This window comes from Rhinoderma darwinii, chromosome 1, assembly GCF_050947455.1.
Source record: "Rhinoderma darwinii isolate aRhiDar2 chromosome 1, aRhiDar2.hap1, whole genome shotgun sequence".
Classification (NCBI taxonomy): Eukaryota; Metazoa; Chordata; class Amphibia; order Anura; family Rhinodermatidae; genus Rhinoderma; species Rhinoderma darwinii.
This window is the reverse complement of record NC_134687.1, coordinates 724540-751837: the sequence shown is the minus strand read 5'-3', so window position 1 is coordinate 751837 and position 27298 is coordinate 724540. Positions and strand designations below refer to the sequence as shown.

The 27298-nt window shown below is 42.9% G+C and overlaps 2 protein-coding genes across 3 annotated transcripts in view; both read right to left on the bottom strand.

Moving 5' to 3' along the window:
- Nucleotides 1-3293: 3293 nt before the first annotated feature.
- Nucleotides 3294-27298, bottom strand: part of LOC142748047 (uncharacterized) — a 245301-nt gene continuing 221296 nt past the window's right edge. The window contains exon 9 of the mRNA XM_075855172.1: nt 3294-5450. Coding sequence (XP_075711287.1) covers nt 3790-5450 — 1661 coding nt within the window. The 3' untranslated portion in view covers nt 3294-3789. The remainder of the gene's footprint in view (nt 5451-27298) is intronic.
- The window catches only part of LOC142748068 (gastrula zinc finger protein XlCGF66.1-like), a 128810-nt gene continuing 121805 nt past the window's right edge, over nt 20294-27298 (bottom strand). Inside the window, exons 5-8 of one of the 2 annotated variants that reach the window (XM_075855202.1) lie at nt 26489-26583; nt 26233-26394; nt 21407-21538; nt 20294-21255 (exon numbers count right to left, since the gene is read on the bottom strand). In XM_075855202.1, coding sequence (XP_075711317.1) covers nt 26374-26394; nt 26489-26583 — 116 coding nt within the window. In that variant the 3' untranslated portion in view covers nt 20294-21255; nt 21407-21538; nt 26233-26373. Of the gene's footprint in view, nt 21539-26232; nt 26395-26488; nt 26584-27298 lie in introns of both variants that reach the window. The other variant, XM_075855195.1, reaches the window with a different exon arrangement.

Here is a 27298-nt window from a genome sequence, read left to right as displayed (position 1 = left end):
GTAAAAGTAGTAAAAAAATAAAAATGTGAAAATGCCAGAATCACAGTTTTTTGATCACATCTCCCACAAAAATATCAAATAAAAAGTGATCACAAAGTCGCATGTACCCCAAAATGGTACCAATAAAAATTACAGCTAGCTATCCATTGAGAGTTTTGCGTCAAAAAATAAAACAAGGCAATAAATACTCTCTCTGTATTAATCATATAGAAGCCATAAAAAAAAGACTCAACTAAGGTGGCATTTGTCCCCATTGAAACAAAAAAAGATGTACCCAGAAAACTTGGGCATGTGTTGGAGAAAATGTAACGTAATAGCAAACTTAAAACATATGTGGTGGGATTGCCCCAAAATTAAACATTTTTGGAAAGAGGATTTTACTCTTATATCCCAAATTTGTAGACGAGTTATATCACCTTCACCTGAGTTGGGGATTTTGAATATATTTTTTACAAAATATTGCTTTAGAGTGCAGATGGATAGCTAATCAGATCTTAATTGCTGCAAGTTCATTAATAGCCTCAAACTGGAAAGAAGATAAAAATATGACTATACAGATGGTATTTACCAAAGTGGATCAATGCTATAACTATGAAGTGTGTTTAGCGGATAGTGGAATACTAAATTTTCAACTAAGGGTATGTGCACACACACTAATTACGTCCGTAATTGACGGACGTATTTCGGCCGCAAGTTCCAGACCGAACTCAGTGCAGGGAGCCGGGCTCCTAGCATCATACATATGTACGATGCTAGGAGCCCCTGCCTCCCCGTGGAACTACTGTCCCGTACTGAAAACATGATTACAGTACGTGACAGTTGTCCTGCAGAGAGGCAGGGACTCCTAGCATCGTATATAACTATGATGCTAGGAGCCCGGCTCCCTGCACTATGTTCGATCCGGTACTTGCGGCCGAAATACGTCAGTAAATTACGGACGTAATTAGTGTGTGTGCACATACCCTAACTGTTAGGCCCCATGCACACGGCCGTGCCCGCAATCACGGCCCGCGATTGCGGGCATGGCCGGCCGCCGACTGCCACCCACATTTTCGGGCCGTGCTCCCATACAAGGTATGGGAGCACAGCCCGCAAAATGCAAAAGAACGGACATGTTCCATCATTTTCTGAACATTTCTACGGCACGGAGACCCATCCGTAGCAATACGGAAAGGTGTCCGCTTTCAATGGAAGTGAATGGGTCCGTTTTTGTGGACCGCAAATGCGGTCCGCGAAAACTGAGGTTTTTTTACGGTCGTGTGCATGGGGCCTTAGAAAATGGTCTAGATGGCAACTCCTGATGGACTCAGACTCTGAGTCTGGAAATAACAGATATGTTTTACTATGTATAGTGTAATTATGGTCTTTATCCTTCCTCTCTCTTTTTTTTTTTCTTTCTTCTGGGGAGGGGGGGGTCTTGAGATGTGGTTTTAGAGGAGATATTTGAGAGCATTTTTATGCTATTTTAATGTATCTAAAATGTTTTGGAATATTGTAAATATGAATAAAATAACAGTGCTCCAGCACTGGTTTAAAAATAAAAAAGTGGCCCCCATCTACTCCTCAGGAGACGCTAGCGGTCACTTCCGTCCCGTTCTGCAGCATCCCGTAGGGTACGCACGTGCACGCTCGTGCCAGGCATTAAAGGGCCAGTGCGCGCACCTGGAGAAATGTGCCAATTAGCCTAAATCACCCTGGACTATAAGGGCTCTGCCCCTCCCTTCATTGCCTGAACGTTGTTGTATATCCGTGTTAGTCTTTGCAAATGGTCCCTTGAGTGTTTTCCAGTTCCCAGTGTTCCCGTTCCTGCTACCTGTATCCCGTGCTGCCCTGTTCCTGTGCTGTACAGAGTTGGTAGTCGTGTTGTGTCACCTACTACAACCGCTGTGCAAGCAGTAGCTCAGGCAAGATGGCTGCCTCCATAAACATATGTTTCACTATCTGATTTTAATTAGGTTTTAATTAGACAGTAAGGCCTCATTCCCATTTGTGTATTTTGGTCATTGTCTTGCATCAGTATTTGTAAGCCAAAACTGGGAGTGGAGCATAAACAGAAGAAAAAGTATAATGGAAAGATTTGCACCTCTTAAATGTTTTGGACCTAGACCTAGTCCTAGTTGTGGCTTACAAATACTGAAGCAAAATACTGACCAAAATACGCAAGTTTAAATGAGGCCTGCTAATAAGCACCTGCTGATAGATGTTTTTGTCAAAGGGGCAGTACCAGGTATTCGTGCCAACGAAGAAAATAGCACATCTGTGAATTTTTTTATTTTACAAATTACTAGCTTTTATACCCGGCATTGACTTACGGTATAGATAGAGTAAAAGCTCACTATTTAAATACCTCTCAGTATGAATTTAATTGCTACCTCCCGATATGAATTTAATTGCTAAGGCTAGGCGTACTGGGAACTGTTGCCGCTTGAACTCGAAAGGAACATCATTTGGAGCGAGGGAATGAGCGGAATAAAGACAACTTCGGCCTCATGCACACGAACGTATTTTTTTCCTCCCGTAAATACTGGCGTAAATACGGGTCCTTGGTCACTCGTATTCGACCAGTATTCCAACCAGTATTTACGGACCCGTGCCCGTAAATACGGGTCCGGTGTCAGCAGTATTTCACCCGTATTTACGGACTCGTTTTCTCTGCACTAATTGGCAGCCCCTTCTCTCTATCAGTTCTGAATAGAGAGAGGGGGCAGCCATTTCGGGCAGAAATTCCGCAGCAAATGAAAGTAAAATAAGTAAAGTAAAAGAAGTTCATACGTACCACGGCCGTTGTCTTGGTGACGCGTCCCTCTTTTGACATCCAGTCCGACCTCCTTGGATGACGCGGCAGTCCATGTGACCGCTGCAGCCTCTGATTGGTCTGTGATTGGCTGCAGCAGTCACATGGGATGAAACGTCATCCCGGGAGGCCGGACTGGAGGAAGAAGCAGGTAAGTTAACTTTTAATACTATTAACTCCAGCGGTAGTCACTTTCCCGGGTGCTGAAAGAGTTGCTGCCTATCAATTAACTCTTTCAGCACCCTGGACAGTGACAATCCCCTGACGTCGCCTAGCAATGCTCCCATAATTACGGGTGCACACACGTAGCCACCCGTAATTACAGGAGCCCCATAGACTTCTAAGCAAACGAGAAGGTACCCGTGGCCAATAGAAGTCTATGGACCCGTGATTACGGGCGTGGCCTTGATGATGTGATCCATTTTAAACCAATGAAAAATCTTTCAAAAATATACATAAGATTGTGAATTACAATTTATTTTTTGTTCAATTCTATCACCTTTATCTTTATATACTGTATGAATGAAGATAAAATATTGCTATGTACACATTCGTTAAAAAATTAAAAAGGCTTACATGAGTTGTGTTTTTACCTTTGTACTTTTCTGACTAAGTCACTCTGGATTATACTGCAGTGTGGGTGAATTCATCAATACAGTATTAAGACGCAAGGGTCATTGTGACAATTCTGCTTTATTGCTTTGGAAGTAACAAGGTTCTTGTTTACTTACGGATATCCACAATACTTTTCCTCTATGGATCCCAGTCACAGTTGACCTCAAGTAAATTTAATTTGGGTGATTGGCTAACTAGACTAATTCCACCCAAACAATTATTGGCTGTTTAAGGTCTGTGAATAACCTGATTGGTTATAAAAAATGTTTTCCCTTATAGCATTCCCCACTTTCCAAACAAGAATTTGGTTTCTTCTCGATGTGAATTCTTTGATGAGTATCAAAAGTTGATTTCCTTGTCAATTTTCTTTATATAGAACATCAAAAAGGCTTCTCCCCTGTGTGACTTTTCTTATGATCCCTAAGTTTGGCTTTAGTAATAAAACATTTTTCACATTCAGAACATGGATATGGCTTCTCCCCTGTGTGAAGTCTTTCATGTATAACAAGACTTGATTTTTCTGTATAACATTTTCCACATTCTGAACATGAATACGGTTTCTCTCCTGTGTGACGTCTCTCATGTCTATCAAGGTTTGCTTTATCTATAAAACATTTTCCACATTCTGAACATGTAAATGGTTTCTCCCCTGTATGACCTTTCTTATGTGTAACAAGATGTGATTTTGTTGTAAAATGTTTTCCACATAGTGAACATGAATATGGCTTCTCCCCTGTATGACTTCTCTGATGATCCCTAAGCCTGGATATAGTAGGAAAACATTTCCCACATTCTGAACATGAATATGATTTCTCCCCTGTGTGAATTCTCTCATGTATAACATAACTAGATCTATTTGTAAAACATTTTCCACATTCTGAACATGAATACGGCTTCTCCCCTGTATGACTTCTCTCATGTATAACAAGACTTGATTTATCTGTAAAACATTTCCCACATTTTGAACATGAGTATGGCTTCTCCCCTGTGTGAATTCGCTCATGTATAACATAACTTGATCTATTTGTAAAACACTTTCCACATAGTGAACATGAATATGGCTTCTCCCCGGTGTGTGTTCTCTGATGATCCCTAAGTTTCCCTTTAGTACTAAAACATTTCCCACATTCTGAACATGAATACGGTTTCTCTCCTGTGTGACTTCTCTGATGATCCCGCAGTTTCCCTTTAGTAATAAAACATTTTCCACATTCTGAACATGAATACGGCTTCTCTCCTGTGTGAGTTTTCTCATGTGTAACAAGCCATGATTTAACTGTAAAACATCTCCCACATTCTGAACATGAATACGGCTTCTCCCCTGTGTGAGTTTTCTCATGTGTAACAAGACCTGTTTTACATGTATAACATTTCCCACAGAGTGAACATGAATACGGCTTCTCCCCTGTGTGAATTCTCTGATGTTTAACAAGATCGGTTTTATTTGTGAAACCTTTTCCACATTCTGAACATGAATATGGCTTCTCTCCTGTGTGTCGTCTCTCATGTTTAACAAGATCTGATTTATTTGTGAAACCTTTGCCACATTCTGAACATGAATATGGTTTCTCTCCTGTGTGAACTCTCTCATGTTTAACAAGACTGGATTTATCTGTATAACATTTCCCACATAGTAAACATGAATATGGCTTCACTCCTGTGTGACTTCTCTCATGCCTAACAATATATGATTTATATGTAAAACATTTCCCACATTCTGAGCATGAATATGGCTTCTCACCTGTGTGAATTCTTTTGTGTATAAAAAGACTTGAGCTTTTTGTAAACTGTTTTCCACATTCATCACATTGAAACTTTTTACCCCCTTTCTGACCAGTACATGTGGTAACAATCTGTGATTGGTCAGGAGAAGGTTCCTCATGATTAGGGGGATTATGTGATAGATCTGTACTGTGAAGTCCTGGATTTACATTAAGGGTAATGCGGTTTTCTCCAGAAGAATGCTGCATAAGATCTTCATCTTCTACTTTATAATTTAGCAATAACAGGAAGTTTCCCTCAGAGTTCTTACGGGGATTTTCTGTTAGAATAAGAAAATGGATTTTGTGATTGTTTTTTTTTAAACCACAGAGTAGACAAATTCCTATTAGGTGAAATAGATGCTTCCTAATATTAATTGATCAGGAAGACTGGATTACCCCAACAAAAAACCCACATCTTTAAAGCCACCCTTAACAAGACCTACCTGAAGGCATGTTCCAATAGCTATTTCGTGTACACTACATTATAGTGAAGATCAAACTGCTTCATATTGCATCCCAAGGTTGTAGTACGGAAATATCCTGAAGACAACACATTCCCTTGTGACTTGTGTGCAGAGTGGTCATGGAAATCTTGGGTGTTTTCAAATAGCTCCTTCGTCTTGTCCCAATCCTCATATTAAATATAGGACTAAAATAAGGATCTTTGTTCTTTGCTGTTATTATTAGGGTGTTTGTATTGACTGAACCAATTAAATTACAGTACAAAAGAAATCACCAAAATGTATGTGAGTATTTTTTTTTCATTTCAAACCTCTCATGCAGAAGTCTCTATGGGAATGCGCTTTGGCCTCTCTCTTATACAGTCAATAGAACTATCACTTATAAGCATAGTTGTTTCTTATAGACATTATGTGACTTTCATAGAACACTTTTTGATTTGATATTGCATTATTGTATATTTGCAACCTATTTATTTATACAAAATTATTATTTTGCATCTATTTCCTTTTAAGCATTTGTAGTGTGTCCTGCACTACACCATCTCCATGTGGTGGGTTCCTTGACTCAACCAGGGTCAGTGCATATGTTTTTGTTTTTTTCTTTTTGGCATTTGCAAAACGCTATACTTCAATATTAGGAATTTATTATACCAGAGGTGTGGTCTGGGATATGTTTCCGTTTTTAGGTAACAGAAAAAAAACTGCACTATCCCAACTCTTTTCTGCAAAATGACGTACATGGTAATGGCCTTGGACATGCGCAGATCGAAGCGGAGGGCCAGAGGAGCCATATTAAGGTCAGGTGTGCATGCGCCATCAATAGGAGAACTGCTCATTTATGTCTATCAAGTGAGTCTGTTTTAGCACTCCAATTGCCCTCCCCAGTCACTTAACCCTTTAGTGACCACCAATACGTCTTTTCAAGGTGGTCACTAACGGGCCTTAGACGAGGCCACCACCTTTTCACAGCAGCCTAGTCCAAGTCCTGTACGGGTGTCCCATGCAGGCTGAAGCAGGTGTCTGACTACAGCCGGGCTCCTGCTTTCACGGTAGAAATCAATGTTTCCTCCGATCGCGATCGATTAACCCTTTAAATGCTGCGATCAATTGCGACTGTGGCATTTAAGTGGTTTACAGAGGGATGGGGTTGCCACACATTGGTGGCTGCAAATTTAATTGCGGGCCTCCATTGGGCTGCCATGGGCCTAAGAAAGGCCCCCAGCCTGCCCTGGCTCTATGCCTATTATGCTGTGCCAGAGGCATTGCCTAATATATTGCCTGTCAGTTTTACACTGACAGGAAACAATGCTTTGGTATATTTGGTATTTATTAAGTATACCATAGCCCTATTTAAGCGATCAGAAGATCGCATAGTGAAGTCTCCTAGTGGGACTAAAAAAAATAATGAAATAATGTGAAATAAAAATTATTAATAAAAGGTGCACAGAAAAAACAAGAAAAAAAACAACCCAATTTTTTTCCCATAAAAAGTGGTTTTAATTGGTATGGTGTCGCCGCGATCGTAATGACCCGAACAATAAAGTTAACATGTCATTTAAACCGCAAGGTGAAGGCCACAAAAAAAACCTGCAAAAAACAATGGCGGAATTGCTATTTTTTCCAATTGCACCCCGAAAATTAATAATAAAAGTTAACCAATAAGACCCATGTACCCAAAAGTTTAAAAAAATAATAATTATGGCTTTTGGAAAGTGACAACACATAAACAAATTATTTTAGTTCAAAAGGGTTTTTATTGTGAAAAATGAGTAAAACATAAAAAACGTCTGCATATATGGTATCGTCGTAATCGTACCGACCAATAGAATAAAGGTAACAGGTTATTTACGTATTACGGTGAATGGCGTAAATCTAAAACGCATAGAAAATTGGCGTTATTACTGTTTTTTTCTATTCCCCCCTTAAAAAAGTTCATAAAAGTTAATCAATTATATGTACCCAAAATGGTACCATTAAAAAATACAACTAATTCCACAAAAAACAAGTCCTAATACAGCTATGTCGAGGGAAAAATACAAAAAGTTATAGCTCTTTGAATGAGACGATTGAAAAACTAAAAAAATTGCTTGGTCATTAAAGGCTATGTAAACATTTTCAGGGCATTTTTTTTATTTTATTTAATAAACAGGTCAGTCAGTGTATTTGGTGTAACTTTATTAAGTTTTTATTAAAAATTTGTTTTACTTTTTTAGATACAGCTGCTCTGTATTCTCTTTACAGAGTAGCTGAATCGTTCGCTATCACCTGAATCCGTCAGTCCCGTGGATCTGATGGGTTCAGTGTCAGCGGGTCCTACGTGTCTCTGACACACAGGATCCACCTTTAATCTATCACATCTAAGTTATGAATTTACACGTGATAGAGTACGGGAGGATCCTGCTTGTCAGAGACACGTAGGACCTGCTGTCACTAAACCCGTCAGTCCTGCGGACCTGACGGGAGAATGATTTATATGCAGAATACAGAGCAGCTGTATATAAAATAGTACATTTTTAATAAAAACTATTTATAAAGTTACACAAAACACACTGACTGACCGGTTTATAAAAAAAATGCCCTGCAAAAGTTTATATAGCCTTTAAGGCCTAAAATAAGTTGGTCACTAAGGGGTTAAATAAACAGCCTTCTCCCAAAACTAATCATGTCTCCTGGCAAAGCACTCGAAACTTGCGTTGGGGTAGCGTAACAGACACATTCCACTAAGATAGGTAAAGAACCTGATCGCTTTTTTCATTGACGCTTAGACCCATTATATATTCTTCTTTGTGCATCCATAGTGTAAGTGTATTGTTACTTCTTGGGTTATTATAGTTGGATACTATGTGCCATTGGATAAGCAGTTCCAGACTATGCATTTATAGGGAAAATTAAGCAATTGAACTTTTTGCTAATGTATCAATATCGGGAATGGTAACGTATCTTTTAGGAAAACAGAAACTAACACTTTATTGATTCTATTGTGTCAGTTAACAAACCGGAAGTGACAGGAATTCCATCCGTTCAACTAACCTCATTGTATATCATAAATGAACCTTATCTCAACCACATTGTGTAATGTAATCATGATTACAGTACGGGACAGTTGTCCTGCAGCGAGACAGGGACTCCTAGCATCGTACATAAGTATGATGCTAGGAGCCCGGCTCCCTGCACTGTGTTCGGTCCGGTACTTGCGGCCGAAATACGTCCGTCAATTACGGACGTAATTAGTGTGTGTGCACATACCCTAAGGGGATTTTATTTTTATGCCTCTGAATTCTGCCAGCCAAAACCAATTTTTATTTTTGAGACTACATATCTATTTAACCCCTTCCCACACAATGACAAATGTACGATTAGTAGGGATTAGTTTGAAGCAGGCTCACAAGCAGATCTCGCTACATACGCTGGGCGTGTCAGCTGTATATTACAGCAGACTAGGGTGGCACGATGCATAGAAATCTCAATACTATTTCGATGCTGTGCACCCTCAAACGATTCAATACCATTAATTCATGTATTCATATACTGAGCTGTGCGGCCGCAGTGTTTGTAGTCACTAGCATGATGTGATGCGGATTAGTATTGTAATACATGAATTTAGTCAGTAGCAAGATGTGATGCGGCCGGCGCTGCACTAATGAGCGGCAGTGCCATCCCCGAAGACAGAGAATATTGCGGGCATTGCAAAACACCCCCATGTTCTGAATTCAGTGCAGCGCCGGCAGCACCACAGTGCACGTGTGGTCAGGAGCATGGCAATGGCTGTATTACACAGCCGCAGCCCCGTTCTACCGGCGCAGATCAGAGAAACCTCTGAGCTCCGCCGCTATTTCCCTAAATGCCGAGATCAAAGCTGACCGTAGCATTTAAGGGGAAAATACCCCTTTAAAGAGGAACATATGGGCAGACGGTCCAGGGTCCATTGGAGGACCCCAGGACTGTCTGACCACATTTCCTGTTGTTAGGGTTAGGGGTACTTAGGTAACAACTGCCTGTGTACTATAAGTATATAGATATATGCCATTACATTAAAGAATTTAAAAATAGAAAAGTAAAAAATTTAAGTAAAGTAAAGTTAAATTGAAAAAAAATAAAAATAAAATACACATACCCATTTTTTACAATTAACATTAAAATAGAAGTCTCAATACATAAAATATACACATATTCGGTATGGTCACGACCGTAATAACCTGCACAACAAATTTAGAGATTCATTTATGATGTGTACTCTGTAAATTTTTTTAATAAAAACTGCTCTCTTTCACTTATTAATGTGAGGCACGAGGCGTGAGGCACGAGGTGTGATGAATTTAGTACCGTCACATGAATAGTAGTAACCCCATCATGTACCTCACACATTAACCCAATGATGCCCATTATGACTGTGAGGTACAATCTTTGGGTTAATTACTATAATGTGAGGGACATAGAGGTTTAAAATTCATCATGCCTCACATCAAAAAATGGAAGGACTTTATTTTTAGATTAATTATTGTTGGCAAGTTATCGTTTTGTTATAGAGAATCACAATACTACACAAAACCTCGGTATCAAAGTCCAAATTCTGGTATCATGACAACCCTACAGCTGACACTTCACTCTAACGGCTGGGATTGGAGAGAACTCAGATCCCGGACAATTTAATACAGAGAGTGACTGAGGCATCTAAGCAGTTAGACAGAGTGGACGGGCCCTCCTGTGTCATCCAATCAACTCTCTGTGACATGATTGCGGGGTGCCGATGCATTGTCATGGCAGCCAAGGGCCTACTGAGGGAATCTAGGTCTGCCATGATAGTCCTCCTATTAAAGGTTTAATAGTAGACTGTATTGCAGTGACAATTCAACTGATCGAACTACCACATGTTCAAGTCCCCAAGTGGGGCTAAAACAAAAATGTAAAAGGAAGTTTAACAACATTTTCAACACTATGCAAAAATGTGTATATTTAGGGTATGTTCACACAGGGTGGATACGCTGCGTAAAGGCAAACCGCGTACACGCCCTGTGTGCCGCAGGGAATTCTGGGTGAAAAAACACACCAAATTGTGGTGCAGTTTTCCGTACGAAATGTCCGCTGTGTGAAAACTGAACAGAAAAAAAAAAAAAAAGGATGCTTACTATGGCGATGCGTCCCTCTGACGCCCTGCAGCCTTGGGATGACGTTTCATCCCATGTGATCGCTGCAGCCTGTGATTGGCTTCAGCCGTCACGCGTCATCTCAGGAGGCCGGCCTGGACGAAGAAACACAGACTTCTGGCTTAAGTAGAAGATTTTTTTTCCTGAGTTGCGTTTTTTGCAGCGGAACGCGATATCTGCTATTTGTTGCGGGTTTTACCTGAATGGGGAAATCCCGCAACAAATAAGCAGCGATTACGCAAATACAATTGACATGCTGCGGATTAAAAAAACGGCACTGCATGTGAATTTCTGTTATTCCGCTCAGTATTTACGCAGCATGTGGATGAGATTTGTTCAAATCTATTCCATTTTGCTGCTACTGTATTATGCTACGGATTATCCGCAGCTAATTCCGTTGTGGAAAATCCGCAGTATCAACTGAACCTAAAATTAAAAAAAACAAAAACTCTTTTTGCATTTTAGTAAATTAGCATAAATAAACATCATTTGTTTTGCTGCGTCTGTAACGATCTGAAGTTTTAAAATATAACATTACTTATCCGGTTCAGTGAAGTCCGTAAAAATAACCAAAAAATGCCAGAATACCTGAATTTTGGTCACTTCCAAAACAAATAGTCCTTTGTCCCCAAAATGGTACCAATAAAAACTACAGCTCACCCCGGAAAAAAACACGCCCTTACCCAGCTCCATCAACGAAAAAAAAAAGTTAGGGGTCTCGAAATATGGCGACGCAAAACTATTTTTATTTTTTATACAGTTAAAGTTTTAAAACATAAACTAAACAAAATAAATTTGGTTTCGTTGTAATCGTGCGGACCCGCAGAATAAAGTGAAGTCGTTTTTATCGGACAGTAAATGTAAAATCAAATCCAAACAACAGTATTTTGAGGTAGCATTTAACACTGAAGCAATAACTTTATAACGGGAATACCCTCCCTATTTTGGCTCTCCCTAATTCAGTAATTTTCTACTGTATGGTAGGTCTCAAAGCATGGGTAATTACACAGTCCTGGTTTTGAAGGGCAAAAGGGGCAAAAAAAACGTGAATCGCTTCTTCGGCCATTTTTTCTACAAACTCTGCATCTTTTCTGCGGATACCTTTGCGTCTCAGTGGCAGGAACACGATCTAAAAAGTGACGCTCCGTGAGCCGCTTGACATCTTCTAACTCATGGCATCCTACTTCACCCCCTTCAAATAAAAGACGTAATTTTTTCTTGGAATTCCAGATATGTCAAGGTTCCCTGCGTCTATTTGTATATTATATAGGAATTAAAAGTAGAAACCTGCATCAGATATATTGCCACCTTCTTGTACCAGGCTCTAGTTTTCCTTTCGATCAAATAAGGTTGGAGAGCCTGGTCTGAAAGGTTGACGCCACCCATGAACCTGTTGTACTCTGTAATACAGAGCGGTCTCTGACTGTCCGCAGTAGCGCCTCTCTCTCTGACAGTGACCTTGGTGTCAGCGTGTCTAGTGCTCAGCATAAAAACCTCTCTGATATTTGCACTTAAGTGCAAGAAGTTCATCACTTGCGAAAGCAAACGATTCCCCTTGCCAGGCGCATTGAGAGAAGTCCTGGTGACACTCCTTTGCGGTTTCTGCGACCCGTCCCACAGGCCCCTGTTTTGTCAGTGTGAAGACTTTTGAAAAGTGGCGCGCTAGATTAAAAATTGTCAGTGTACACTCTAGCCTTTTTGAAGGAACGGCTGCATAAGGTCATAGATGATTCTTCCACTGGCACAAGGTTTTGTGGGCATCCTGGGGGATTTCACGGTCTCTGCCCTCATATATATTGAAGCCGCATGTGTAACCGGTCTTACTCTCACATATTTTATATAGCTTTATGCCATAGCTCACTCTCTTTGAAGGTATGTACTGCCCAAAACACATTCGCCCTTAAAATTTACAAGGGATTCATCTACACTTCAGTTCATGTCAGGAGTGTAGGATTTTAGAAATGAATCATTTAGCGCAGTAATAAAGGGCCTCAGCTTGTGAAGGCGATCGTGTCGGGGATCACTTCTTGGCAGGCTTCTAAATTATTACTAAAATGGATTAATACCTCATACCTGCTCCAGGACATTATTGACGAAAAAACATGAATAGGACTTGCTGCCCAGTAAGAACGGGTGGACTTTTTTTTTTTACAATGCCCATATTCAGAATGAGTCCTAAATTATTTTTTTATCACGTGGACATTGGTAGGAACCCAGACCCTCGCATAACCACATGCAGGCTTTTCCATAAAAAACTGCCTCACATAGAGATTCGTCTGGTCCACAATTAATTGCAAGAGCCCCTCTGTAAAAAAAATATGAAAAAAATTATGTGGGGCAAAATTCGTGGGGCAAATGCTTACGCCCGTAGTTTACATAAATTGGGGCACCTGAGGGATAACGTTTTCTGCAGGATCCCAACAAAATTGGCAGTACTATAGGATTTCGAGTTCCCACATGTGCACCTGTGGCTCGGGAACAGCGGCATCTTCCATAGGGGAGTTGTTGCGGAAGCGTCAGAAGCAATACTGGTAGCGTCATCATAAAATACTTCCGCTTCTGAAGCGGTGTCACTGCCTGAATCAGGGCACAAAATAGCATAAGCTTGCTCTGCGCTGTAAAATTTGTGCGCCCTTCTAATATGTATCCTCTAAAAAACGGTTTTTATAAACATTTTTTGTTTTATTAATTTTTTTAAATGAGATTTTATTAGAAAAATGGAAATAACCACTAACTAAAAAAAGGGGGGGGGGGGTTACTACAATGTAATGTAATATAATGTATTCTATGTGTTTTCCAGTTTGTAACTATTCTCTCCACAGGTCTCTGTCTCTCATCTCACAAAACCACAACTGAGAGGAGAGCGGAGAGAGGCGGAGAGAAGAGGCAGGGAGAGCCCACTGTTTACATTCAGTGGGTGGCGATCGCTGTGATAGAAGGAGGTGATTGCTGTGAGGGTCCCCTAACATTGTCCCCAAGCTACTTACCTGCAAACGCTGATGCTGCTTCAGAATCAACTGTAGCCTCTGGTGCCGATGTGGCCGACACGATGCAGGACCTGTGAGTGACGTCACAGATCTGCACTGCCAGAAGCTGGGCGTTCTGAAGAGAAGTGGATGATACTTCTCGTCAGAACGCCCAGCTAGTAAAAGTAGTAAAAACGCCCTGATGTACGCACATAATACACGCCCACTTGGACTTTTACTTTAAACACGCCCACTTGGACTTTTGCAAGCCTCATTTGCATAAATACAAAAATGGTCATAACTTGGCCAAAAATTCTCGTTTTTAAAAAATAAAAACGTTACTGTAATCTACATTGCAGCACCGATCTGCTGCAATAGCAGATAGGGGTTGCAAAATCTGGTAACAGACCCTCTTTAAGAGACCTTTCCTCCTAATTTATCATATATTGGCTTAGATAATCTGTATTTACATTGTCTGAACCCTACAAATGGACAGGAGATAGGTATAAGATGTGAATCTCTGCTAGCCTCAGAAGCTGATCTCCTGCTTGTCTGTTGAAATTGAATCAATGGGCGGATAAAACGCTTCCCACCCTGACAGGTTTAAATCTGTGGTAATGACAAGTTGAGAGAATCTGTCCACCAACCCAGAGAAGCTACAACCAAAAAGGACAGGGATCGAGAAAGGTCTAAAAAGAAAAAGTGCTTCATCCCAAGTTCTTAGGATCTCTGCCTGGAGGGCTCTTGAGTGCAACTGAGCTCGCCGCACTACTTGGATACATGAGGTCATGACTCCAAAAGCAGACATAAAATGCCTGAGGGTGACCACCTTGGAAACTCTCAATGAGTCTTCTTTCTCCGTCACTTACGGTTCTTTTGGCTGGGGAAGGAAAAAGGAATGTTTACTACAGTGAATAGGACAGAGCTGCAATACCGGGCAAAGCCACTACAGAATGTGCAGACCTGTTAAAGGTAAACAATGCAGGGGACGGACACAATGCTTGTTGGAGCGCCACAGCCACTTCAGATCAGCTGATCAGCAGGGTGCTGGGAGTTGGATCCCCACTGATTTGATATTGATGAGAATGTGTCCGCGGTTGCTGAACGCCTGCATGTCCTACTTACCACTGGCAGCCGAGACCGCAGGACTCTCTTCTTGCCGGCGTCTCTCTTCCCGGAGACTCCAGCACACGCAGCTGCAGCTCCCGACTCCTTCCTGTAGCACCAATGAAAAAAGTTTTCTACCAATCCCTATGCACCCTGGACAATATAAAAGGACTCTGCCATCTTCCTCCTTGCCTGAGCATTGTTGTGTCTGTCAATGTTCGTTATTACAAATGGTCCCTTAGTTGTATCCTGTATCCCGTGCTCCCGTATCCTGTATCCAGTAATTGTGTTTGTTCTAGTGCAAAGTCTAGTGTTGGAGTGGAGTATCATCTGCGCCGAGTCTCTGGCAAACCTTCTATCCAGGAACACTTGTTCTAAAGACTATAATTTTGTATGACTAGCTGCTACTCCGCTACAGTGGAGCGGCCTAGTGGGTCCACATACACCACAGCCGTGACAGTACACTCAGGCCATGGATCCCGCTGGTCAACCTAAAAGCGTGGTCCAGACGATGCAAGCGGACATGCGTGACCTCCGGGCACACAAGGATCAGCTCCTGCACACTGTAAGCTCCATAATTACCCATTTGGATCTTTCTTCTGACTGATTCCGCTGCTCCATCACCTGCTATCCCTCCTGCCTGTCCTGGGTCTGCAAATTCGTTGCCTCTACCTCGGGTAGAAACGGGTCGAACATCTTCTGCACTGTAGGAGATACGCCATCTCCTTCCATACACTGGCAGAGGAGCTGGCTTGTAATAATGAGGCTTTAGTGGCAACTTTCTGGCAGTGTCTTGCCTCTCATATTAAGGATGAACTGGCAGCTCGAGAGCTTCCGGCTATCATGGATGCCCTAATACATCTGGAAACCTGAATCGATATGAGGATCCAGGAGCGCACTCTGGAAGTTCGTCGGGAGAAAAAGCCGTGTCGACTGGCACCAACATTTCAAAGGCCTCTACTGCCCTGTTCTGCTGCACCTATGGAGGAACCTATGCAGATAGACAGACTCCGACTGTCCGACCAGTAACGGCAATGCAGGCGATAGACTAGGTTAGTACTGTGGCCACAAGGGATATTTTGTGCGCCAATGCCAAGAAAAGCGGGGAAACTCCAGCACCTAGGCTTGATTGGAGAAACAATCCTAGGTGAATCTGCCTCGACCACTAAATTCTCTCCAAAACTTTCTATTTATATTAAGGATCTCACACTGTTCCTGCTTACTTGGATTCTGGAGCAGCTGCCAACTTCATCCACCAGGATTTAGTAGATCGTCTCCATTTGGCCACTGTACCTCTGGCGGTCGATTCTGTTGATGGAAAACCTCTGCTAACTCCTATCCTGTCTATCAACAAACCTCTGAGATTACAGATAGGAGTCCTTCATTCTGAATCTAACACATTCTATGTCCTATCAAAAGCTATAAATCCCCTCCTGCTGGGATTGCCATGGCTTTGCCAGCACGCTTCAGTCCTTGGTTGGAATTCTGGAGAGCTCCTCCAATGGGGACCCCGATGTATTCACCACTGTCTGCCTCGTGTTCGACCTGTTATTTCTCCTCTGCCTCTATCTCTGGACTGCCTCCACAATATTCTAGTTACGCAGATGTTTTCAGCAAAAGAAAAGGCAGAGGTTCTTCCTCCTCATCGCCATTATGACTGTCCTATTCTGCTGCTTCCCGAAGCCTCTACCCCTCACGGACAGGTTTATCCTCTCTCCTTGCCGGAAACCCAGGCCATTTGGCTTTTGGAGTGCAGATTATGCTGGATTGGTTTCTGGGTGCTATGTCATATTTGCAAAGCCCCTGAGGTACCGATACAGGGGGAATTCTGGAGAAGTGACTCCATTTGGGAAACTACACCCCACTAGGGGTGAAATTATTAGAATCGGACAGTGGGAAGAAAAGAATTTCTCCAATAATACGTAGTTTAAGGTTTTTCATTTTCACAAGGAATAAAAGGAGAGAAAGCACCCCAACATTTGTAAACAGAGTAGAGAAATACCACATGTGTGGTAATAAACTGCTGTTTGGGCACACGGCGGGGCTCAGAAAGTAAAGAGCGCCATTTGGCTTTTGGAGTGCAGATTTTGCTGGATTGTTTTCTAGGCACAATGTCACATTTGCAATGCCCCTAAGGTCCAGTGGTACCCCCCAGAAGTGACCCCATTTTGGAAACCACACCCCTCAAGGCATTTATCAAAGGATGTAGTGAACATTTAGACCCCACAGTTGTTTTTCAGAAAGAAATGCACTGCGGATGGTGCAAAGTGAAAATTGCCATTTTCCCACAGATATGCCATTTCAGTGCCAAATATGTTGTGCCCAGCTTGTGCCACTTAAGACAGCCCCCAAAAAATCCTGCTTGGGCACAGTGTAGGGCTCAGATGGGAGGGAGCAATAGTTGGCTTTTGGAGCATGGATTTTGCTTGGTGGTAGTTTGGTGTGAATATAGCCTTACTCATGATTTTAGTCAAATGAGTCCATTAGGCAATTGCACAACCGTGGTTTATTTTTGTTAGTGGGGCGGATCATAATAGGCGTGTGAATTATTAGGATCATTGCTAACCCGAATTTTTTTTAAGCATATGATGCATGGCACAGGCCGAATATCTGTGTTAAATATAACAATGTTGGGTGAAGTAATAAACAGACCTTTCTATTTTCATCCTTTACAGGTCCATCTATGGGATAAAGGTGTGGCCAAGTACAGTGACCGGAACCTACGTGAGGATTCGTGGTTAGCAGGGTGCGAGGTAGTGTAACCGGCCTGGAGTTGCTTTTCAAATGCGGAGGAAAACTAACTGGTGAATAGGTCTCAAGAAAGGTTTTTTTTAACGTAATTGTTTTTGTTCCAGTTTTTTTTTTTAGGTTTTATTTAAAAGGGGTTTTCCACTGAGGGACATTTATGACATATCCACATAATATGTCATAAATGTCAGATAGATGCAAGTCCCACCTCGGGGCACCCCAACCTCTCTCTAGACCAGGGCCCCCTAATCCCCCTTCTAGCTTTTTGTGCTCCCGGCCATTTCCTGATTATATGGTCGGGCGTTATGTTAACAGTGTAACTCGCTGAGCTACACGGTTTTCCAATCAGAAATGTTGCAGGTGAGTGAACACTTGACTCATACATCGATCGATAATTAAAATGAAGCAGCTGAAGCGCTTGGGTGAGGGTTGTGCCGCTTCATTACAGATCCGCTTTCTTCGGAAAGCCGCACAATACATAACTTATTGCCCTATGGAGTAAAATACAATATAGAAACCACTATTCAATCCAGAAAACAACAGAGAGGAAAACCAACTTCTCTGTGTTAGGGAATATTTATTAAGCTGTCCATCGCCCTAAGGGTCACTGCTCTAAACGAGTGTTAGCCCGCCTTATGGACATTCAACATCCTAATCCCCCAACAATGACAATAAAACACAAAAATAATAATTATTTCATTTCATGCCCTGCTAATAACAATTGAGAACTAGATCGATCTTTCTTCCCAGATAAGAATACAAATATAGCGTTGTTATCCCACCAATAGTGGTAGTTTGGGTCTAGGACGTTACCCTAACCAGAATAGAAAACATTCGATCAATAATATTGAGCCAACAGCGCCCCCTTGTGGAGTTTCTTTGACCGGCCGAGCAGGGAGCTGTCCAGCATTTCAGCAACTCGCAGCGTCGGTCCCTCCGTACATGCTGGTTCATAGCGGACAGAGCTGTCCAGCACTTTAGAGCGGCGTCACTATGACAACACAGACGCTCATTTTATAGATTACGTACCACACATTCTACAGCTCTATACTGTAGGTTTTTGAGAAACGTAAAAGTCCAGTTATGTTTGTAATGACGGGGTAGGGATACAGACAGGTGAGCCCTAATCTACCCGCCACTCAGTCCCTGCCTACTTGCAACGACCCATCCTAGGCAACGGGGTACAACTGGGCGACGGTCCCTACGCTCAGTAAGTGCACGACAAACAGACAAGGGTATACAGAAGCTAGGGAAATGGGGCAGTTGCCCATGGAGACACCGTGAGCAACGAGAGTAGTGAACGAGACGAGTCAAACCAGGAGTGTACGAGGTACAAAACGCAGAGCAGAAGATTGGTCAGTAAAGCCAAGGTCAATAACAAGCAGAGGATCAGTAGTTCAAGCAGCAGCAGAGCCAGGAAACAAGCAGAGCAGATTCACAGGCAAAGGAGTAACAGGAAAGGCAGGTATAAATAGACAGAGGGCGGGAGCTAGCTCCGTCTGGCCAGGCTGTGATAGGCTCTCCCACTCCTAAGCCTGCCATCCTGAGTGGTGGAAGATGGAGTCAGTCTCACAGACATAGGAGCAGGTGCAGACTGATTACCCACGGGCGTCGACACAGAAGCTGTGTCTGGCAGATCCTTTACAATGTTTGGATAGGAAATACAGATCCATATCAGTAAAAGTGCCAGCTATTAAATAGGAGTATACAGAAAAGAACACCAACGATCTGGTTCGGATGTCTTATTTGTAATAATGGTTTTTAATCATTTTAGTACAGTTTTAATATCATTTTAGCCTGGTTTTATAGTGTATGTGCACCGGCAGAGGAACAGGAGTCCACCACTCCCACTGTGAACTATCACCTGCACCTTTGACCCAGAAGTGGTTTGCGGTCGAGCGAGTATTTAAGGAAACGCTGCTTTGAGTTTTCATAAGCCTGATGAAGACCTAGGTCGAAACGCGTAGCTTCCTGGACCATATATAGACACATATGCTGTTGACCCACACAAGTGTTTTTTTTAATGAAATAAAGTATTTTTTATACTTCACTGACCAAGAGGCTTTCTCCATTACTGGGGACATTGGCCGACTCCAAACGTGAGCGCAGGAGCGCCTTCATCAAGGAGTGATAGTTTTCCAAGTGTTTTTTAACCCAAGTTTGGATTTGTGGGTGTCCGTTTGCCGAGATGTTTGAAACTAATGGGTAGAAGTGCTCATCCGAGCACTTTGCCTTTTTGGTTGTAATCGGCAAACATAGTATTTTTGAAAACGGCCTCGCACATTTAAAAACACGTCTTCATCATGGAGACGCACTCATATAGACTTTCTATGTGAACCCCTCTCCATGCATACTAGTATTGTGAATCAGAGCCAAATAGTAAAAATGCTCGGGTGAGCGCTTTTGCCTGTTTGTTTAACAATATCAGAGGAGGTCTCGGCAACCGGACACCCAGCAATCAAAACTACTGACATGTCACAAGTTCGTTTTTTTCTATTGTAAAATAAGACACTTTTTAAGAAAGACGCAGCGTGACTTTTCTTTAAAAAAAATAAAACAAGGACACTCCAGCGGATTTAAATCAAGCACATCACATAATTTTTGGTCACTAGATTCCAACTGACGAAGCGACGCTGGAAGCACAATCTTCTTTTTACACGTTCACATAAATTTCCAAAAAAATACACGATACATATTTAGAGTAAAATCTATTTTTATGGTTGAATGGGGGAATTCAAGTTAAAACTAAAATAAAAGGCCAATAATAAACATAATAAAATAAAAATGTAAACAAAATGGCTGAAGATGCGATTCACTGGTGGGACATAGTCAGATTTGCAAAGTGAGGCATGAAAATTACCAGGTCCCGGCACCTTCAGGACTCATGAAGTAGTCCGCAAAGGCATCTCTCACCTGTACAGCATGGTTGGATGCACTACCAAAGAAACAGTTTACTGGTAGGTAACTAAAAGTTGCCTGTGGCTCCGCGTCCATGTCCGAACTGTCATTATCACGAACATAGTTGTGGAGCATACAGGCAGCTTTAGGGACCATGTCAACTGTGTCCTCATCCAACTACATTGCACACACCCTCCACTTACTACTCATGAGCCCAAAGGTGCACTCCACGAAGAGTCTTCTCCAGGCATCCAGTCCCCTCCGTGGGCATGGGCGCATCGGGTTAGTCATCAGCGATAGGCCTCTTCCCTTACCATGACGAAAGGCAGTGGATACGTGGTATCCAGAAGAGGTCTTGGGTGGGGCAGAGTTACCAGATCTAACAGCACTCACCGTCCAAATGACTAGCACATCAGTGCACGGGGCCCCAGTACTGCCATAGGTGCCGACTTTGAACAAACTATTATGAGGCATCAGCCACTGCCATCAGGACCACAGAAAAGTACTTCTTGTAATTGAAGTAATGCGATCCTGAGTGCGGTGGCTGCGGCACACGGATGTGCTTCCCGTTGACGGCGCCTATGCAGACAAAGCCTCCTGCCGCTGCAACCAGGTCTCCTGGGTCAGACTGGGCATCGCAATGGGCGGCGAGTGCTGCCAGGTCATTTGGCATGTACTCCTCACATATCCGGAGATGGTAGATTTACCAAACTGGAATTGAGGGTGCAGAGATGCGTAACTCCCCCAGTTGCCAAAAATCTGAGAGAGAAAACAAAAACCAATTAGTACAATGAGTAATAACATATATATACATGCCTATCTTGACTATACCCACCAATATTTAGAATAAAAATTTGTAAAGATGGCAAAAAACAAATAAAAATAATAATAAATTACAAAAAAATCTCACCGCAATGTGAGTAGCAGCCTCTCCGGAGGACTGATGGACCTCCTCATGGTGGCGTCCTGATGAATGAGATTTTCTGCCAGGATCCCATCCAACCTATCAATGCATGGGTAGTCAATATGCAAAAGTCAATAGCTGTAAAGAAACATAAAAATGAATTAACCCCTTTAAAGCCCAAGCCATTTTTTGTGTTTTAGTTTTTTATTTTTCTGTCGTAGTGGTGTAAAGGATTTTTTATTTTTGGTAAGAGGATTTGTAGTTTTCATTGGCACCATTTAAAGTACCATATAATGTACCGGCAAACGGAAAAAAAAATTTGTGGTGTTTAATTGGAAAAACGTCTTTCACCATGCAGTCAAAACGTCACCTTAATTGCATTCTGATTCTCGATACGATTACGGCGATATCAAATTTATTTTGTTTTTTTTGTGTTTTACTAAAACTATTTGTTTAAAATAAATTGTTTTGCATCAGCAAATTCTGAGAGGCACGGGTTAAACAGGAGCAGAAAAAGGCAGACCTGGGGGCCTCCATTGGGCCCCCAGGACAACCATTAGCACCCCACGATTGCATTGCAGGTGAGTGGGTGGAGGCATGAGCGGTCAGAGGAGGGTCGCCCCCTCTTTCTAACGGTTTAGATGCCGCCGTCGCGATTGATGGCGCCATCTAAGTGGTTAACCCTCCAGGATCAGAGTTCTCTCTGTTCCTGGCCGTTCGTGCGAAGTATCAGACATATTACACAGCGGACACCCGCAATAGTTTCACAACTGCACCCATACAGCTGTGTCATGGTGCGTCAAGGGTTTAGTTACCAAAATAATGCTAAAAAAAATAATGTCATTTTTGCTGGGACAAGTCATTTTTATTCAGATCAGGACAGCTGATATTTCAAGCCTTTGGCAACCACAATGTAGCCTGTGAGGTGCCAATAGGGCGGGGGGGGGGGGGGCCTTTATTAGCTTCTAGAGCCAGGAACGTGCGGACATTATTGACATTAGATTCTATAGCCAGGAGCGTGCGGACATTATTGACATTAGCTTCTATAGCCAGGAGCGTGCGGACATTATTGACATTAGCTTCTATAGCCAGGAGCGTGCGGACATTATTGACATTAGATTCTATAGCCAGGAGCGTGCGGACATTATTGACATTATCTTCTATAGACAGGAGCGTGCGGACATTATTGACATTAGCTTCTATAGCCAGGAGCGTGCGGACATTATGGACATCAGCTTCTATAGCCAGGAGCGTGCGGACATTATGGACATTAGCTTCTATAGCCAGGAGCGTGCGGACATTATTGACATTAGCTTCTATAGCCAGGAGCGTGCGGACATTATTGACATTAGCTTCTATAGCCAGGAGCGTGCGGACATTATGGACATCAGCTTCTATAGCCAGGAGCGTGCGGACATTATGGACATTAGCTTCTATAGCCAGGTCGTGCGGACATTATTGACATCAGCTTCTATAGCCTGGAGCGTGCGGACATTATGGACATCAGCTTCTATAGCCAGGAGCGTGCGGACATTATGGACATTAGCTTCTATAGCCAGGAGCGTGCGGACGTTATTGACATTATCTTCTATAGACAGGAGCGTGCGGACATTATTGACATTAGATTCTATAGACAGGAGCGTGCGGACATTATTGACATTGGCTTCTATATCCAGGAGCGTGCGGACATTATTGACATTAGTCAGGAGCGTGCGGACATTATTGACATTAGCCAGGAGCGTGCGGACATTATTGACATTAGCCAGGAGCGTGCGGACATTATTGACATTAGCCAGGAGCGTGCGGACATTATCTTCTATGTCCAGGAACGTGCTGACATTAGCTTCTATAGACAGGAGCGTGCAGACTTTAATGACAAAAGATTCTATAGCCAGGAGCGTGCTGACATTATTGACATTAGCTTCTACAGCCTGGAGCGTGCGGACATTATTGACATTAGCTTCTATAGCCAGGAGCGTGCAGACATTATTGACATCAGCTTCTATAGCCAGGAGCGTGCTGACATTATTGACATTATCTTCTATAGACAGGAGCGTGCGGACATTATTGACATTAGCTTCTATAGCCTGGAGCGTGCAGACATTATTGACATTAGCTTCTATAGTCAGGAGCGTGCGGACATTATTGACATTAGCTTCTATAGCCAGGAGCGTGCGGACATTATTGACATCAGCTTCTATAGCCAGGAGCGTGCGGACATTATTGACATTATCTTCTATAGACAGGAGCGTGCGGACATTATTGACATTAGCTTCTATAGCCAGGAGCATGCGGACATTATTGACATTAGCCAGGAGCGTGCGGACATTATTGACATTAGCTTCTATAGCCAGGAGCGTGTGGACATTATTGACATTAGCCAGGAGCGTGCGGACATTATTGACATTGGCTTCTATAGCCAGGAGCGTGCGGACATTATGGACATTAGCTTCTATAGCCAGGAGCGTGCGGACATTATTGACATTAGCCAGGAGCGTGCGGACATTATTGACATTAGCTTCTATAGCCAGGAGCGTGCGGACATTATGGACATCAGCTTCTATAGCCAGGAGCGTGCTGACATTATTGACATTAGCTTCTATAGCCAGGAGCGTGCAGACATTATGGACATTAGCTTCTATAGCCAGGAGCGTGCGGACATTATTGACATTAGCCAGGAGCGTGCGGACATTATTGACATTAGCTTCTATAGCCAGGAGTGTGTGGACATTATTGACATTAGCTTCTATAGCCAGGAGCGTGTGGACATTATTGACATTAGCCAGGAGCGTGCGGACATTATTGACATTAGCTTCTATAGCCTGGAGCGTGCAGACATTATTGACATTAGCTTCTATAGCCAGGAGCGTGCGGACATTATTGACATTAGCCAGGAGCGTGCGGACATTATTGACATTAGCCAGGAGCGTGTGGACATTATTGACATTAGCCAGGAGCGTGCGGACATTATTGACATTGGCTTCTATAGCCAGGAGCGTGCAGACATTATGGACATTAGCTTCTATAGCCAGGAGCGTGCGGACATTATTGACATTAGCCAGGAGCGTGCGGACATTATTGACATTAGCTTCTATAGCCAGGAGCGTGCGGACATTATGGACATCAGCTTCTATAGCCAGGAGCGTGCTGACATTATGGACATTAGATTCTATAGCCAGGAGCGTGCTGACATTATTGACATTAGCTTCTATAGCCAGGAGCGTGCGGACATTATGGACATTAGATTCTATAGCCAGGAGCGTGCTGACATTATTGACATTAGCTTCTATAGCCTGGAGCGTGCAGACATTATTGACATTAGCTTCTATAGTCAGGAGCGTGCAGACATTATTGACATTAGCTTCTATAGCCAGGAGCGTGCGGACATTATTGACATCAGCTTCTATAGCCAGGAGCGTGCGGACATTATTGACATTAGCTTCTATAGCCAGGAACGTGCGGACATTATTGACATTAGCCAGGAGCGTGCGGACATTATTGACATTAGCTTCTATAGCCAGGAGCGTGTGGACATTATTGACATTAGCCAGGAGCGTGCGGACATTATTGACATTGGCTTCTATAGCCAGGAGCGTGCGGACATTATGGACATCAGCTTCTATAGCCAGGAGCGTGCTGACATTATTGACATTAGCTTCTATAGCCAGGAGCGTGTGGACATTATTAACATTAGCCAGGAGCGTGCGGACATTATTGACATTGGCTTCTATAGCCAGGAGCGTGCGGACATTATGGACATTAGCTTCTATAGCCAGGAGCGTGCGGACATTATTGACATTAGCCAGGAGCGTGCGGACATTATTGACATTAGCTTCTATAGCCAGGAGCGTGCGGACATTATGGACATCAGCTTCTATAGCCAGGAGCGTGCTGACATTATGGACATTAGATTCTATAGCCAGGAGCGTGCTGACATTATTGACATTAGCTTCTATAGCCAGGAGCGTGCGGACATTGTTGACATCAGCTTCTATAGCCTGGAGCGTGCGGACATTATTGACATTAGCTTCTATAGCCTGGAGCGTGCGGACATTATTGACATTAGCTTCTATAGCCAGGAGCGTGCGGATATTATTGACATTAGATTCTATAGCCAGGAGCGTGCGGACATTATTGACATTAGCTTCTATAGCCAGGAGCGTGCGGACATTATTGACATTAGCTTCTATAGCCAGGAGCGTGCTGACATTATTGACATTGGCTTCTATAGCCAGGAGCGTGCGGACATTATTGACATTAGCTTCTATAGCCAGGAGCGTGCGGACATTATTGACATTAGCTTCTATAGCCTAGAGCGTGCGGACATTACGGACATTAGCTTCTATAGCCAGGAGCGTGCGGACATTATTGACATTGGCTTCTATAGCCTGGAGCGTGCGGACATTACGGACATTAGATTCTATAGCCAGGAGCGTGCGGACATTATTGACATTAGCTTCTATAGCCTAGAGCGTGCGGACATTACGGACATTAGCTTCTATAGCCAGGAGCGTGCGGACATTATTGACATTAGCTTCTATAGCCAGGAGCGTGCAGACATTATTGACATTAGCTTCTATAGCCTAGAGCGTGCGGACATTATTGACATTAGCTTCTATAGCCAGGAGCGTGCGGACATTATTGACATTAGCTTCTATAGCCTAGAGCGTGCGGACATTATTGACATTGGCTTCTATAGCCTGGAGCGTGCGGACATTACGGACATTAGCTTCTATAGCCAGGAGCGTGCGGACATTATTGACATTAGCTTCTATAGCCAGGAGCGCGCTATTCCTGCATTTGTTGAGCGCTAAATTAAAAAAACACATCACCATTTTGTACGGTTGCAGCGTGGAAAACTTGGAACCAGAAAAAAAAACGACTCTCCACCCATCGTAGATCTGTGTAGGGCTTTCCAGGGTGTCCCCTCTGTGGCTGCAATGGGTTTATAGAGTGGCCCAGTAGCGGCGGCTTTATCGACGTGACTCTTCCTCCTGTGAACGAGAAGTGTTAAACATTAAAGAAGTTATTGATTTTACAATATATGGCTAATAATAGAGGGTATAAAAAGTGTTGGTCAAAACTTACCTGATGAAACCTACGCCGATGGACCGCATTGACATCAACCTTCACGAGCAGGCGCATTTCCCACCTTAATCCTCTTGTGGGGTCCCAGATTTGTCCTGTGGAGGATTTATATCCATTTTGCTTTTTACTAGATTCTCTAGAGGCTACTCCTACAAACTACTCTCTAGTACTGTGCATAAAATTGCAGCTACGAAAAGGACGGTTGGAGTTTCCATAGTAGTATAGTGGGTAGTACAACCTCTAGACCGCCATCTTTAAAATATATATAAAAAAAAAAAAGCGTCAAAGAAAGTGTCAATAGAACGTGTCAAAAAATGCGCGCAGTACAAAACCACCACAAAAGACCTGATGATTTGCACACTGAAGTGCGCAGATTATCAGGAAACTGCAATTTTCTCAACAGTTTAGAGTCACTATTAAAAGACCGACTCGTGTGTGATGTCAGAGATGAGGAACTTTGGAGAAAGTCGTCAGGTGAACAAAATGTAACCTCTGCTATACGTCAGGAGGAGGCAACACGAGGAGGCAACACGGAGGAGGCAACACGGAGGAGGCAACACGAGGAGGCAACACGAGGAGGCAACACGGAGGAGGCAACACGGAGGAGGCAACAAGGAGGAGGCAACAAGGAGGAGGCAACAAGAAGGAGGCAACTGTAAAGGATCTGCCAGGCACAACTTCTGTGTATACTCCCATAGGTAATCAGTCTGCACCTGAGTCTGTGTCTCTGAGACTGACTCCATCTTCCACCACTCAGGATGGCAGGCTTAGGAGTGGGAGAGCCTATCGCAGCCTGGCCAGACGGAGCTA